Raw genomic sequence first — 16,750 nt, 5'->3', positions numbered from 1 at the left:
ATTTATAAACAACTGTTTTCGGATCCATGAATAGTAGTAACTCTTTAATCTGATGTTTCTAGACATTAGCTTTCAAATTATATGGTCAAATTCATAACTTAAGGGAGAAAGAAGTGGAACATCTATTTTCACTTCTTAGAACCTGTATAACATTTAGAAATGTGCAATACCTGTATGTATCATATGTTGGGAGTAAGTAAATTCTGATCTGTTGTGTTAAACAAAATCCTTTAGATCCCAGTGCTGCCATTTAGTAGCTATATGTTCTTTGGCAAATTTCTTAAGCTATCTGAGCTCCTGCTTCTCATCCGAGAAATGCTGAAAAATGCACAGAGTTGTTGTATTAATGAAATAAGTCCTATAAACAAATTGCTTAGCATAGTTAAATGTTAGTAATGAAACACTGTATTATCTAATGGATAATCAGTAAATGTTTAGCATCAAAATATTAAATACCTTTTTAACTTCGAATTGCAAATTGGGCCAGTTTCCATTTATGGCACCATACCTTAAACTTGTTAACATGTTGATTTGGAACGGTTCTCAAATCTATTTATGCTTTGTCTTCTCATCTCTGCTGTAAACATGTTGAGGGCAAGAACCAGACTCCCCTTCTTTTTAAATTAAGCCCTGTGTGCTGTAGGCTGTTACTTCTTAATGTGTATAAAGAGTGGTAATTATTCATGTCTTTTACCAAGTGGAGGAAGAATGAGAACCTAAGTTGAGTCCATGTTGAAGTGGAAAATCTAAGAGCAAGCGAAGAAAAGTCATAAAGAAGCTCTCTATATTGTAGTGTAGTGCTCTGCTGAACTCAGAGGGAATGGCTGTGGAATGTGCTGAGAACATTATGTTGTGTGGTACCCACAATTAGGGACTAGAATAGGATCCAGCAAAGCAAGAGGAAAAGAACAATTCAGATAAGTACAGTAATAGCTATCCCAGGTGAGTTGAGAAACTCTTTAAGACAGTGGTTCTCAACCTTCTGGCCCTTTAAATGCAGTTCCTCATGTTGTGACCCAACCATAAAATTATTTTCGTTGCTACTTCATAACTGTAATGTTGCTACTGTTATGAATCATAATGTAAATATCTGATATGCAGGATGGTCTTAGGCGACCCCTGTGAAAGGGTCGTTGGACCGCCAAAGGGGTCGCGACCCACAGGTGGAGAACCGCTGCTTTAAGAGGTACTGGTGGTGGTGGTAATGTGTGTGTGTGTGTGTGCGCGCGCGCGCGCGTAGAGCAAGAATAATTTAAAGTAAGAAAATGCCACTGGCTTTCATGAGGAAGTCATTGGTAACCTTTAATTTGGAGGCTGAATCCAAATTAAGAGGGTTCAGAAAGAACAGGTGATTGGGAAGTCAGCACAGCTGGGACCACTGGTTGAGGAAGAAGAACAGATATGAGATAGTAGAGTTGAAGGGTTCAAGGAAGATGTCAAAAAAAACCTTTCTAAAATTTTAAATGTCAGTTGAAAACAAATAATTAAAAAACTAATAAAACCGATCTCCTTTCCAATAGTATTCTTATGCCTGACTCAATTATTCTCAACATGAAAACTGAGAGGTATAAGTAAATCTGAGCCAATGGTTTTCATTTTTCCTAATACACAAGTTGTTTTAAAGATTCAGACATGGATTTCCATGTATTCAAATTATTTTCAAACCAGTTATAGTAAAATACCATTACTGAAAAGTTAACATCTGAAGTTTTTGGGTCAGAGCCCCCAAAAAAGGAAACAAAAGAAAAATGTAGGGTTTTATAAGAAATGAATCATCTCTTTTATATCTGACTAGGTTCCTCAAGATGAATGGACAGGGTATACCCCTCGAGGTAAAGACGATGAAATTCCATGCCGAAGAATGCGGAGTGGCAGCTATATCAAAGCCATGGGAGATGAAGACAGTGGTGACTCGGACACAAGTCCCAAGCCGTCTCCCAAAGTTGCTGCACGAAGAGAAAGCTATCTCAAGGCTACTCAGCCATCCCTTACAGAACTCACCACACTCAAGTAAGTGTTTCTAACACTATACGTCTGGTAGTCCAGCTCCTTCTAATATTATTACCTAGGATCAAATTGTGTGATGCCTAGAATAAATGGGACAGAAAACATTCTATCCATGGAGCAATGTGATACATTGACTGGTCTATTGATTTTGACATTGGGTTTGACTTGCTTTCAAAGACAAGGGCATCCAGGTGTACTATGCATGGACATAAGCTGAATCCCCAATCTCCAAGATGAAGAGTTTGAAATAATCCAGACTGGCTTCTGAAAGAAATTAAGATTTCTGGTTAATGAGAAGATCCATGTACCCCAACTCTTGGACATTTGTTTAACCACTAAATCTATGAGGAATCTCTTCCTTACAAGACCCTTCAACTTTTCAGATAATTGAGTAATATCATTGATCAGATTATATTGGAGAAGCTTCTAGAATGTGGTCATGTTTTAAAATTGGGTGATATGTGAAGGTTCTTGATATCCATTTTTAAATTTGGTCACTCAATAGATTTTGTAAGTCCTTAAAATGTTTTTTTGTTTTGAAAAATATGATATAAGTAATATTTACCTCCACATGTGCCCTTTGTAAACAGAGAAGAGCTTTACAAAATAAACTACTGAAATTGAAATTTTAATTTTTAATTTGATTTACAGAAGTAAATCCGAACCTGGAACACAGCATCATGTAGCTCATCATTTGGACCTAAATAATATATTATGGATAATTTGTGTTTCTTAAGTGCCTTTGATTACATGTTTTGAGGAAATACATACTGCTATTCATGCATTTATATACATTACAAAATAAGATATTAAAATACATAATAAATAAAACATAAATTTTCCCAAAGGAAAATAAACTAGATTGTGACCTAGGACATTGAAAAGCAACCAACCATTCTATGGTGGAAATTTATTTAAATAGCATGTTACATTATATTTTAAGGAAGTGGACAGGGAGAGTTCCCTCATCAATATTTTTTCAATGGAGCATGTGAAACCACTATGGATCATTTCAATAAAAAAACTTAGAACCAATGACATAAGTAAACCATCCCAAGAAAGGAAGCTCTTCTTCCTTTCCTTTGGCTTCCAGTTGCCCTCCTCTTTGCCTTTTTTCTGCATGTATTCATTTCCCGGGCGTGCCATACTACGACCTTGAAACTATAAGAGTTTATTATCTCACAGTTCTGAAAACTAGAAGTTTGGAGTCAAGGTGTCAGCATAGCCTCACTCCTAAAACTTGTAGAGGATAATCTTTCCTGGCCTCTTCCAGGCTTCTGTTCTTCACCTGTTACCCTTGGCATTCCTTGGCTTGTAGCTGCAGCACTTTGATCTCTGCCTCTGTCACCATGTGGCTGTCTTCTTATGACACCGGTGACATTGGGTTAGGACCCTCCCTAGTGACCTTATCTTAACTTGATTAAACTGCAAAGACCATATTTCCAAGTAAGGTCACATTCACAGGTATTGGGAGTTAGGACTTGGACATATCTATGTGGGAAACACAGTTCACCCCATAACAAATACTGCCACAGGAGGTAAAAAATGATTATGGAAATGAAAACCAGAAACAGGTATTTATTGTACTCTGGCACAGCTCACAGAAGCTCATAAAATTAAATATACTCCGTGTGAAAAGATCTGGATATGTAATAAAGGCAGTGGTCCAAAGTGATGTGAAATGGGGGTGCTAAGGACCCTTCTGGCAAATATTTTCTATGGATTTTAAAGTATCTCTCCACTAGAGATAATAATAGATAGTCATCGTCATGGCATTGACATCTTCCAACAGATGCAAAAGAAGGAAAGCTTTGGGCAAGAAAGTCACTTGGACCTTCAAGATATCAGTTTCCTAATATGAAAACCAAGTCGTGGGAGTCTCCAACCTCCAGAGACCCATCCACCTCCTTAGTATCCCATTAGTTTACCTATAGGGATGCATTTGTCACATCAGCTGAATGACACTATACATCTTGGGTGATGAAATACAGTGATTGCTTCTATTCACAGTGGTACCCAGGCATGAGGAGAACAGAAATGAGTAGAGCCATAAGGAACGTGAGGAGAGTGCTCGGAGGAGGCCAGGGACAGGGGTATGTGCAGAAATCAAGTTCACAATTATACCTTGTAGCTACTCTTCTCAGAGCTTGGGAGCTGTGAGAAATCAGCTCCCAAGCCATTGAAAGTTTTTCTTTTTCATTTTGTCTTCTACATAATAGCTCTTTTTAATGCAACTAGCATATATTTCTTTCACTGCTCACAAGCTTTAAGAGCAAAAAGAGACCACTACACAGACAGTGGCTAAGCTGATGGTAGAGAGGGTCATACTTCAGACAGTGAAGTTAGTCATTGAGCAGAGTCAGTGACTTCTACTTTCTTCCTGTAAACCTGTAGAAACTCAAAACAATAGCCATTTTACTGGGGGGGCACCTCTTAAATGGAAATACCTTTTCTTGATTGCCTATTCGTTAGCAGGCAAGACAGCATCTGACCATTCTAATATGTCTTTCATTTCTATGCTACCCTTCCATTCCCCAGACTTATTTCTCCTAGTTATATTTATCTCCACCCATTTCTTCCTCACCTGCTTTAGGAGCTCCATCTCTCATTACAGTCTGCATATTAAGCTTCCATCATACTCAAATACATATGATTACTAGTGATTTCTAGTTTAATAGGACTTACAGAGATACAGAAGAAGAAAAAGGAAATACACTTTGAAGGCAAAAATTGGGATATGACATCACGCATAATTAATGCTGTCTTTTATTCCTTGATGATGTTTTGACTGGAGATAATTACTTTTCTAGAAGTTTGAAGCATTTAGTTCCTCATAAGAAAAAAGATCCCCATACTCTGGAATTCTAGTTCTCCAAAAAAGAAACTATATTTTTGTTCCTACTGCTCTGACATTTAAGTCAATTTTTCCTCCTTCCTCCTCAGCAATTCACAGCTTTAGGGATGATTCATAGCCATGAACCAAGATAACTAAAATTAGCCAAGTGAGATTGGGGCAACATTTTGTTTGAGGTTTTCAACTCCCATCTTCTCAGAAATGTTGGAGAGAAGGTACTCCTACACTCTCTTACATTGTTTTTCTCTTTTCTTTTTCCTTTGCTATTTTCCAAAGGCATCTTGAGGGCTTACTTATGAGGATGGTTTTCATCAGCTACTTAATGTTGTTGCATCTTTAGATACATAAGGCCAAAGGTCAGCTGAACATTCTAGAGTCAGAGGCAGCCTTGAGGCAGAGAACTCCACCTCTGGGCTGTAAAACTCCCGTAGCTACTCTCGGAGGACCATTATTTCTTTTACTCCCTTTCTTCTTTCACAGCCGCAATAAACCCCCTCCCCTCACCACTAGCCTTCCTTTTCCGTTATTAGCTAACAATAAACCTAAATGACATATCATCCGAGAATATTATTATTTTCAAAAATACCTTCTGAATGTTTAATAGACAATTCTCAGGCAAGTAAGGGAGAGATTTGGGGGGCCAGAGTTCCAGCTTGGCTCTGTTAAAGGACTGAACTCTTTTCCTTAAATTTGTTATGATATGCCATTTATTCTAAAATTAAAACTACTGCCTGCTATCATGATTAGTTAAAACCATGTCCAAATCTTATCTAGGATAAGATTTTTGTGGTGGTTTTTTTCTTCAATATATTGTGAAAAGGAAGAATTTTTTAAAATAACATTTGCGAGCTATCATTTAAAAGATTCTAAAGCTAAAGTTAAATGTCCATTAATCCAAGGCAAATAACACCTTCAAATCTCTTCCTTCTTCTTTACCCCTTCATCCAAGCATGAAGGAAACTTACCTCCTGGGAGAAACAGTCTCTGACACACAGATTTGCAAAAGTGTCTGAAATTGGTGAGAAGGCCCCTAGGCTTCTGTGCGTGTTTGACTCTGAAGAAGACCAACAGGGTGCCTAACAATTTTGACAAAGTGTCTAACAAAAGGCTTCAGGAAGGTTTATTTTCAATCCAAAAATGCCTTGGAGGCAGATAGTTTTTCATTTTCAGAATCGTTAATTCTCTTAATCTCATTCTCTCCCTGATACGACACTTTTAAAAAAATAATAAGTTAGTGAGATACTAAATAGCTCTGTGGCTTTTGGCAACTGGGTTAATGTCTCTGTGCGCCCCGACCCCAATTAAATGAGAGGCTTGGGCTGTAAGTGTGGACGGCACCACGCTCATCGCTCCCATCACAACTCTCCCAAACCAGGTCAGGGACAGACAGCAGCAGCCGATCTCAGCAACCTGCCCACTGAGCAGCTTCCCACTGCGGCTCAGAACAGCCACGGCTTCTCATTGGCCCGCGACTCCCCAGGTGCTACCCCTTGTCTACATGGTCTCTGAGGCATCTAAATGTGGACAATTGTAAAGAAGAGGCACAGAAGAAATAGTTTACTATTTGAAGACAAAAGGAAGTGGTGTTGATAAATGACAAAATTTGAGAAGAGATACACAGGATGTTCTCCTTCGCCTTTAATTCTGGAGATTTAAAATGAGTCAGTTCTATAGCAAGAACCCAAACTGTAGGGTCCCTTTTTTTGGTTAGCTTTCTAAGTTTATTTCTTCCCTTTTTCTCTCTAGACGCACTGTGTCCTCTGCTGGTTCCTCACATTCTACATGCCCCTTCTACCCACCTAGGGCTCCCCATGTTCTTTCTCTTCCCATAAAGATGGGAGCATGAGGATTTTTTCCCTGAGGGTTATCTGAGTTCTCCATATTTAAGAACACAGCAATGTGTATCAGTCCACCGTTCTCCTTAGTGCATGAAATGTCTCTGTTTTTCTTTGTTCTCCACTTTCCCCAAATGTTTTGCCATTCCTCTCTACCTGTTCCTCAGTATAACTGTAACATACAATAGCAAATGCTCCTTACAGTGGGCAGAAGAACAAAATAACACAGTCCGACACTACAAAATTATGCATTTACATCTGCAGAGATAGAAACTCGGGACAATTTCCCATCCTTCACTTATCCTGTATTTTCTTCTATTATCCTCTATTCACCCAACTCTCCCCACCCTTTCAACATAAGAAATTTTTAAGAAGTTTAAAACATGGAAACTCACTCACTAGCTCATAGACAGATTATCTAAATACCTTTCAACCCCCTGCTAGAAATAAGCCCAGTTAAAAACAAAACATACAAAACTGAAATGAGAAGTTGCCTATTATATTCAGCCCCTAATTGCCATGTCTTGTTTTTAAAAACCTGGTCCTTCTTTAGGTATGAATACCTTCCCGAATGAGATGGGTGTGGGTAATAGTGTAGTCTGTACCCCACGCTGGCCTCTTGCTATGTAAGTGCTCTGTAGGAAAGCCAGTTTGGGAAGGAGACCTGTGTGGATTAAACTGTACCTACAAGATCATGACCTCAGAGAGGGAAAAACTGCATGTGAGTCTTTGAAGGAGGTGAAAAACAAATGAAAAATTCAGATTGGTTTAGAGAGAAGGAAACATGACAGAAAGATTTAAGTTTGAATAAGGTTCTGCATGCCTGACTGAGAGCTAACAGCTTTACATTCCTTTTCGCTGTTGTTGTTTTCCCATTTAATCACCACATGCGATTTCCCCCACCTTACAAGTAAGGAGCCCCATGGCTCTGGGTGCGATTTTTCCATCCCATGGCGTCTAAGTCTTCAGCATAAGACCAGCGCTGTGTTCCTCTCAGGTACACTGATCCTCTATTTTTAATCTAAGCATGCAAGAAAATGAGATTTCCAGGCACCCGAATAATTCACTACCACTGAAGTACATCACTTCTCTCCCTGACTCTTTCATTTCTGTGAACCAAATTACCAGTTTCTTAAATTCAGTCTTGAACCATTGCAGCTCACTTCTCACTTCCTCAAGCTTTAGAACTTCACTCTTGCTCACTTGAGTGATTGCAATGGACCAGTTTGTCTTGCTGCTGCTTTTGGAATTGTTGCCTCTCTTTGCACCTACTCCTTCCATAAACTTTCTACCAGGTTACTGAGAACTCCTCTCTGAATCCATTTTGTCTATGTATGGCAGGGGTCCTCAAACTACGGCCCACGGGCCACGTGCAAATACAAATATTGTATTTGTTCCCGTTTTGTTTTTTCACTTCAAAATAAGATATGTGCAGTGTGCACAGGAATTTGTTCATAGTTTTTTTTAAAACTATAATCTGGCCCTCCAACGGTCTGAGGGACAGTGAACTGGCCCCCTGTTTAAAAAGTTTGAGGACCCCTGATGTATGTAGTCCAACTGCAGTAAGAGATTCACAAGAAGACTCCACCCTCCTTTGAGCTCTTCTCTTTTACTGTCCCCTTCTCAGGATTCTATGCTTAAATCAAATGGAACTACTAATTGTGCTTGAGACCTGTTTTGCTCGCTTTTAGGACTGTGCTAATCAGGATAGGCTAGATTACGCTGGCAGCGAAAAACAACTCCCAAATCAGAGAAGCTTCTCACATCAAAACTTTATTTCTTGCTCATGCTACATGTCCATCTTGGGTCATTTTGGAACTCTGCTCGCCAAGGTCACCCAGGACTAAGGTACGGACACACCACATCAATAAAGGTTCCCAATGCCACCAAGCCAGGGCAAGTGCACAGGATCTTAACGCTTCCACTAGCAAGTGGGACAGGTCACCTCCATTCCCATTTGATGGGCAAAAGTTAGTGGTATCTTCAAAGAGAAGGCAATCTTATCGTGCACGCAGGACATGGACACATAAAACACTGTTTGTCAAGTAGCAATAATGACTACCAAAGTTTATCTTCTGGATGCCAAATATTTTGCTCACTCTCTTTCCTGCAAGCACAATATATTCATGCCCTACCACCACCATCAAAGGGAGAAAAACCAAACACTCTGAACTGATCCTCTCTTCATCCCACAGTTTTTGGTCTGAGGGTGACGTTCGATAGTCTGTGTAGCAGGGAATGGTGTCAACACCCGGTCAGGATGTGGCTCCCCTGCACCTGGAGACCTGCGACCCACAAAGCAAACTGTCTTCTTCCCACACACCCAATATACCTCGTATAAGGCAGTACAAGGACAAAACATACACAATAAACACTCCCAGTCAACTTCAAGAACATGGGAGACAACAGTGGTCACTTCTCCATCTCAATTTTGCAATCCCACTGGGTAAAATGTTTAGCCTCTACCCTGGGGAGGGAATGTTTCTGATTAGGCTGCACTTCTCCTCCCTGGGAGCAACTTCCTTGTTCATTGTTTTCATGTCTCCTGGCTCTCTGCTCTGGGAGAGTCTTCTGTTTCTATAATCCTTCTTGATCATGTCCAAAGCACACATCAGGGAAAGTATGCTCTTTGGAGCCCAAGAGACATTGTAGGACTACTCTTATTACCATGTCTTTTAATCTAGTCTTGTGGTTCTTTGGGGTGAGGTGGCCATATCCTTGATTGGAACCTTGCCACGAGTTTCCATCATGTCTTCATCACTCAAAGATCTTCTCATGTTACTGTGGGAACCATGCCAGAGATGTTGGATAGTCAAGGCAACAGAGTGTGAAAGGCCTTCGTGATAGTATGCTGGATGGCCAAGGCCACTCTGAACATGGATGGGGATCTTAATCAGAATGGTCAAGGCTAAGATGCCATACACAGGTTCAAGGACACAACAATCTCACGGTATACTGCACACGCGTGCTCTTCTGTAGCCCAAATGATTGATGTCACTGTTAGCAACTGGCCTCCTTTGTTTAAGTGGTATAATACATGATACTAACCAGCCAGTGTACTGGTGCTGCTGAGAGAGGAGTGTAGGAAAGGCTGGAGAGAGGGGAGAGGCCAGAGAGGCAAGAGTGGAGAGCTCAGGTGCTGCTACTATGTGAGGCTATGAGTACAGAGGCCAATGCTACCATGTGGGAAAGATGTATCTGTTATCAGCCGGTGTGCGGCTACCTGTATGGGACTTTGCTGTGAAGGACTGTTTTTTCTGATGGCTCTATGGCCACTAGCTTCTACAATATGGATTCATTCTTATACATCCACAACTTCTCATGGCTTCTCCATCTACCACCTGGCATCCAAGAAGGTCCAGCCCCTGGCGGAGGTGCTTGACCGCGACAGTTAGTACAGGGCAGGGTTTGAGAAAGAACCTGCCCTGACAGTTGGCATAGTCGAGCAGAATTCAGAAGAATATATGGACTCAGAGCAGCCAAGAGAGCACAGTTACCTTTTACAAGCTGGGTTGAAGCCAGTTGTTTTTTCCAATCCGTGCAAATCCTCAGATGTCCAGCCTCTCCTTCTTCCCTTTCATTTCTACTTGCAATCTAACCAGTTCTTTTCTGAGTTTATTTCAAACTGCAAAACACTTTGTTGAAGGCAACCAATAGCAACCAACACATGCTACTAACATTGTGTTTTGCAACTGCTTTCCCTAGAGTTACAAATTCATTTGTCACATCATCTACTTCCAAGTTGTTGTAAACAACTGATTTCACCTCTGCCTAACATGTTACCAGTCTCTGGTAACATGTTACCTGCTGCCTGCTACCATATCCTGAAATCATAGCTACATATTTTAGGGTATGGTATTTTAATTATTGTTGTAATATGGCTACCCCATTTTTGGTACCAATTTATGTACTACTCATGATAGGCTAGGTTAGTTACACTGTTAATAAGTAATCCTCAAATCTTCTAAGTTCATTTATTGCTCACAATATGGGTCCATCATTAATTGGAAGGAGGCTCTGCTCATTGCAATTATCTGATTCCCAGAACAGAGGAAATAGGTGCTTCCATGGTTACTGAATCAGAGAAAGGGAATGTGGTGAATTGAGCTCTAGTTCCTGGAAATTGTACACGTAGCTTTTGCGTTTCATTGCTAAAGCCGTCTACAAGGCCACACTAATTTCAAAGAGACAAAGAAGTGCAATACTACTATATGCCCAGAAAATGGAGCACTGGCTACATCTGGTGAACAGCAATAATAATACCTCAAGGCCCTTGTCTGTGCTATTCCCACCCTGTACCCCTGAAATGCCATCGCCTATTAACTTATTCACTCAACAAAGGTTTTCTAGCATGTTGCTCAAGAGCGCATGCTCTGAGGTGAGGTTACCTCATAGCTCTGTCATTTCTAAATGGGTTACTGTAGGGAAATCATTTAACCATTCAGTGCCTCAATTTCCTCATCAGTTATACAGGGGTGATAATATTTCCTACCTCAAGAGCCATTGTGAAGATTCAATATGATTACATATGTGAAACACTTAGAATAGTGCCTAGCACATGGTAAGTGCTTCACACACGTTAGCTATTTCTATTAAAACAGTTCTGGGCCACCTCCTATGTGCTAAGGATTGGGGTATATTAGTAGTTAGTATTCCTAGGATAATATAGTTTACAATCTAATGGGAGAGAAGAGTAGGGGGGAAAAAGTCTATTCTTTTCAGTCTTCCTCTCAAATTTAACCCTCTCCCTGTTGGCTGTTATTCCTTCCTCCTTAGAACTTTGGAAGCTCTGTGTAGAAACATTTCTCAAGGAAGTTATAGCCTTCTCACACACTTTTTATTTTCTCTGTCTCTCATGTTAAGGGAATTCAAACTCTATCTGAAGTAATGTTTGTGAAGCACTTGGCCCAGCCCTGAGGAGATATTGAATGAACGCTAATTCACCATTACACAATTCCTATATATGCCTAAGGTGCCTTAAACAGTAGCTTCTCAGGGTCGCTCTAAACCGTAGATGTTGAATTGGCCTGTTGTCACGCATCTGCCTGGCACCCTTTGGCTGTGTCTTTGCTCGCTCAGACTCTTTACCCTCCCTCTGCTTCTGAATCTGTGGTTCGTTGGAAAGCTCCCTGTTCCATCTCAACCCTACTTGGCATTGCCAGCCCACCTGGAGACTCAGTCTGGCAGGTACACATTAGCGTGTTAAAAATATCTATGCAGCCATCCCTCGTGTTGTCATCCACTCTGAACATTAGCATATTTCCCTCAGTTCTTCTGGGGAATACCTGTTCTTTCTAGTTCTCTGAGGAGGAGGAGAGTGGCTCTAAGAAACCAGCAACAGTTAGTCCTTTAAGTATTGAAGAAGCATCCTCTTCAATGATCACATTAACCACTTGTCACTCTATCTGTGAATCCAACCAATCACATCAATGAGGAGGAAATAATACATGATCATCTAACCTGACAACTAGTAACATTTTAATTTTCTTCCAAGTCTATTTTTCAAACTGTTGTTTAAATAATCTATATATATAAAAGTGTAATATGCAAATCGACCGGTCAGCTATGATGTGCACTGACCACCAGGGGGCAGATGCTCAACGCAGGAGCTGCCCCCACCCTACAGGCCCCGATCACCCCGCCAGTCGCCCCACACACAGAAGGCAACCAGCGGCAGTGAGGGGCGGGGCCGGTGAGTGGGCAGAATGGCCAACCTCTTGGTCCCTCCCCCCAGCCAGCAGGCTCCAATCATCCAATGGGGAACTGGGAACCGGGGGTGGGTGGCAGCGGATGTGGGTGGCACCAGGGCCCTGATCGCCCTGCTGGTTGCCCCATACACAGAGGGCTACTAGCAGCAGGGGGCAGGGCTGGCTGCCAGCAGCCAGGGAAGATAGGCCCTGATCTCAGGCCAGGCCTAGGACCCTACCCATGCACGAATTTCGTGCACTGGGCCTGTAGTTGTAAATAATAGTTTATCAAGTGTTTTCAGTGCATCTCATTTGGTCCTCCCAATGGTCTCAGAAGGAATTTAGAATTGAAACTAACCAACACTTCACAGATAAACCAAGAGCTTTGCCTGGTTCTGAGCATCGTGAGGTAGAGCCAGGCTCGGAGCTGGGTCTTAAGCTCCAGCTTTTTGCTTTCCATCCCAACTTTCTTCCTCCCACTGCCTCATGGAACTGTGGGGACTTCTTCCTGAACAAGACTGTCTTCACCATCTGGACATCATTTCTGACTTCCAGCTCAGAAACTTCTTTTAGTTCTTTGGACCACTTTTCTTTCACCAGAAAAGCAGAGCTGAGAGCACTAGGCATAGATCCAGGTTACCAACTACACATGAAATTGCCTCCACCTCAGTAGTATCATCCCTGTGCCAGATTTTAAGAGATGGACACTCTGCTGTGGATACAGGCATTGAGAAGACTGGGCTACTAACCTGAGAGCTCATGCCTGGAGAGGCCGAAATTAAAAAGCCAAGACAGAACCACTTTATTTTGTTGTTTCCCTTGCTCCCCTCCACTCAGTGAAGAAAAGTTGTGTTTTAGCGTGAGAGAAGCTAGGGGTTAAAATAGCTGGCCATGTTCATCAAGCCTGAGACTGCGCTCTTCTTCATTGAAAAGAGCCACTCAGCCGCATAGTCTGGGTGCAGTTGGCTAATAAGAGTCAATGGTGCACATCTCTTCCCAACTTCACTCTTGGTTTTGTCACCCTGGTACCTTGATATTGGCTATGATGGGAATATTTACATCAAGGAAATCAACAAACCCTACAAGTCAAAGTTTTTTGCTCCCAAAGAGCCAGTTTTTTAAACATTTATCTGTATGCCACTGAGCACTGTATTTATGTAGTCTTTCTTTAGATATAAGATGAAAGAAAAATCTTAGAAGCAAAACTAGAAGGAACCTTACAGATGATTCCAACCCTGTGATATTACAAATTAGGAGATGGAGACCCAGAGAAGAGCAATGACATGCTTAAAATATTCTGCAAGTTTTAGGATGCAGGTTGTCTCACTCTTAATCAAGAATTCTTTCCAGAAAAATCAAAGTTTTTATATTGCTAGATTCCCTGAAGGAGACAAAAGAAATATAAGACTCTGTCTCTACTGCATATATATGATTAAGTGCCACCAAGAGTGATGAAAACAATTTTGTACAATTATTTATAACTTTCAAAATAATGTTAGGTATTTTACCTTAGACTAAAAGTACTGTAATTGTTCACACCAAAAAAAATCTGTTCTACAATTTGCTCTTTTCACTTAAAATTATATCTTAAAACATCGTTTTATACAAGTACATGTAGACTAATATTTTAAAAAATTATCTTCAACAATTGCAAAGCATTCCATTGTGTGCATGTACAATAATTTGTGTAACCACTTTTCTCTTTGGGGAATATTCTTCATGAAAATGTATGAAGGCAAAAAGGCTTAGTTTATAAGGAAACATATTTACCACATATCACAATTGTTATTGGATTATAAATCTTATGTAATAGTACAGAAATGAGCTAAGAATTTTAAAGTAATTTCAATAAACATAAAGGCTTAGGACCTCAAAGCCCTCAATCATTTGAAGAGAGTAAAAATTAAGTAAAAAGCATGATATAAAGTGAAATACATTCATAGTCACCAAAATCAAAAGATATATAACCATAAAGCCTGCCTTTTCAATTTCTCAAAATCAGGATTGGGTTCTAAGAGTCTGCCACTCGGGTTAAATATAAACAATCTACTATCAGGAAAATAAACTAGGTCCATTGTAAAAATAGGTGGCTTTTTGTTTGTTTTTGTTTCTTTTAATTTACAGTTATGGTGATATTAAATCACAGCTAGAAATTTTCTCCTTATTTTCATTGTTGAATATTTTGAGATTGGCTGAGCTGCTTAGAAGGTAGGTTATGATCATCCTTCCTATTCTTCTTTCACTGGCTGTATTGAAAAAAAAATTCTCTTAGGCAGAGGAAATTCCTAGTATTAGCAAGAGAGAGAAGTGACCCTTAGGGGAAAAAAAATCTTAGGTTTTTTTTAATTTGTTCTGTTTCCCCAAAATAAGGTAAATTCATGAAATGCCTGTGCTACTCGACCCCCTGGACCTTCCCTGAGCTTATTTAAGTGGTTGCCCGTAGCAACCAGCTACACCGTAAGCAGAGCTACGGTCTTGTGAAAACAGCTTGGAGGGCCTCTGTCTGCCTTCCATGATCATTACCTGGCCCTGGAGATAACTACAGTAAATCTAAATGATTACTTAAATATATTAATAATGTTTTTGTGCTCCTTTATTTAAAAAACAAACAAACCTCTACTCTTTAAACAGCATGATAAATTATAGAAAATATAATAGTTGTCATTTGAATCTGCTGGTCACCCTTGATACTGTGAGAAAGGGAATAATTTCAGGGACCAAAGGAATGCTGTGAAGAAACCCCAGCAGAAGGGACAGCCCATTGGCCACCCTCTCCATCTTCTTCCCTCTCCATCATCATAACATCCACTCTCCAAGGCCCACCAGTCGTAATCAGATCCCAGTCTCGCTGAGATAGAGCAGCCAGAAATACCCAGAAAAGGCAGACCTGACCGAAAACCTGCTCCTTACCACATTTGTACTCAATAAGCTATGCAACCCTGAGAAAATAGGTATGGATAATACAGAAAATATTTTTTAATGAATATCTATCTTAGCCACCTGTAAAAAACAAACAAACAAAAAGAAAGAAAATCAACCCTTATCTGCTTTAAAGGATTTGGGAACTTATTCTTGGTTTCTCTTGACATCTAATACCTCTGCTGCTTAGGATCACTCTGTAATCCCCAATCCTGGCCGGTTACATACGTCCACCAAGTATTAGAGTCATGCCAATTTGGCCAATTAACAAGGGAAATTTGTTGAAGTTGCTTTCTTACTTAACCAATATGTAAGTTTTCATTGGGTCATTCTATAATCTCTAAGATAAGCTTTATAATACTAATTACATTGCATGGGAATGAATGCATAAGTCCTCACAATGGGAGATAAGGAGACAGTAGACTTGCAGAAGTCAGTCATGGTGTGAAAGGAAATTAGTGATGCAGTTTCTCTCCACCATATGTTATCAAATTAGCCAGATCCTGTGTGTGGAGCATTGGCAGAACTTCCTCTGCTGCTGGATACCTTGGATAGTAGCTCACAGCCAGGCAGCTACCTTGATAATTACGTGGAGTCTCTGCCAACTTTTGCAATCTGCCCTCTAGAGGCAGCCACCAAACCATGCCTTTGTGGCCACGTGTGATCCCATGTGGACGATTCAGCCCCATTATTACATGTCAGTCTTTCCTGACCCACATAAAATTCCCAAGTGCAAGAAGCTCTTTAAACCTAGAGGGACCTACTACATTCAGCAGAATTTAAATGCCAAACAGGGAACATCCTAGCTGTTTATTCATGGACCCATCCTCAGGCATCACTTCCCACTTCCACAGTCATGTTCAACAAGGTATTGGGAGCAATACTTGTACCATTGGCATTCTGAATTCAGTAAAAATGAAGCAGCGCCTATAATTGAAATACACTTCCAACATGTATCACAATAATGCATATTGTCAACTACACAAAGTCTCCTATTTATATATTAAGTCCAAGCTGATAAGTTTCCTTCCATGCTGTCATGGTTAGAGAAGGATCCAAGGTGGAAGTACAGCCAGACAAGGGAGTGTGAGGGCAGGCAGTACTCACAGACCACCTGGGACCTAGCCAGGGTTGCCTAACCCTTCAAAGGAGAATGGAGGAGCTGTGTATAGTTAGAAATGAAAAGTTTAAATGCTTATGGCATCCTTGTTTGTTCACTTATTTACCTATTCGACAAGTATTTAATATTTGCTGTTCCTCAGACACTAATCCAGGCACTTAAGGGAACACAGTGAAAAAAAAATTTATAGCAGTCCCTGCCCTCCTGGAGCTTGCATTCTTGATGAGTAGACAAAAAAAAAAAGATAGATAGGTATTGAGTAGGTCAGATGTGAATAAGTGCTGGAAAGGAAAAAATTAGCAGGGGAGGTGCCCTTCGAACAGAGTGA

The 16,750-nt window shown here is 40.5% G+C and overlaps 1 protein-coding gene across 16 annotated transcripts in view; it reads left to right on the top strand.

Annotated features, from left to right (window-relative positions):
* The window catches only part of DLGAP1 (DLG associated protein 1), a 626,931-nt gene that overhangs the window by 456,940 nt on the left and 153,241 nt on the right, over positions 1 to 16,750 (top strand). For all 16 annotated transcript variants that reach the window (XM_070420578.1, XM_070420579.1, XM_070420581.1 and 13 more), the window contains one exon: positions 1,796 to 2,010. In XM_070420578.1, coding sequence (XP_070276679.1) covers positions 1,796 to 2,010 — 215 coding nt within the window. The remainder of the gene's footprint in view (positions 1 to 1,795; positions 2,011 to 16,750) is intronic.

The sequence above is a fragment of the Myotis yumanensis genome, unplaced genomic scaffold, assembly GCF_028538775.1.
Source record: "Myotis yumanensis isolate MYYU_CA2020_CCGP unplaced genomic scaffold, mMyoYum1.0.hap1 SCAF_7, whole genome shotgun sequence".
Classification (NCBI taxonomy): domain Eukaryota; kingdom Metazoa; phylum Chordata; class Mammalia; order Chiroptera; family Vespertilionidae; genus Myotis; species Myotis yumanensis.
This window is presented reverse-complemented; position numbering and strand designations above follow the sequence as displayed.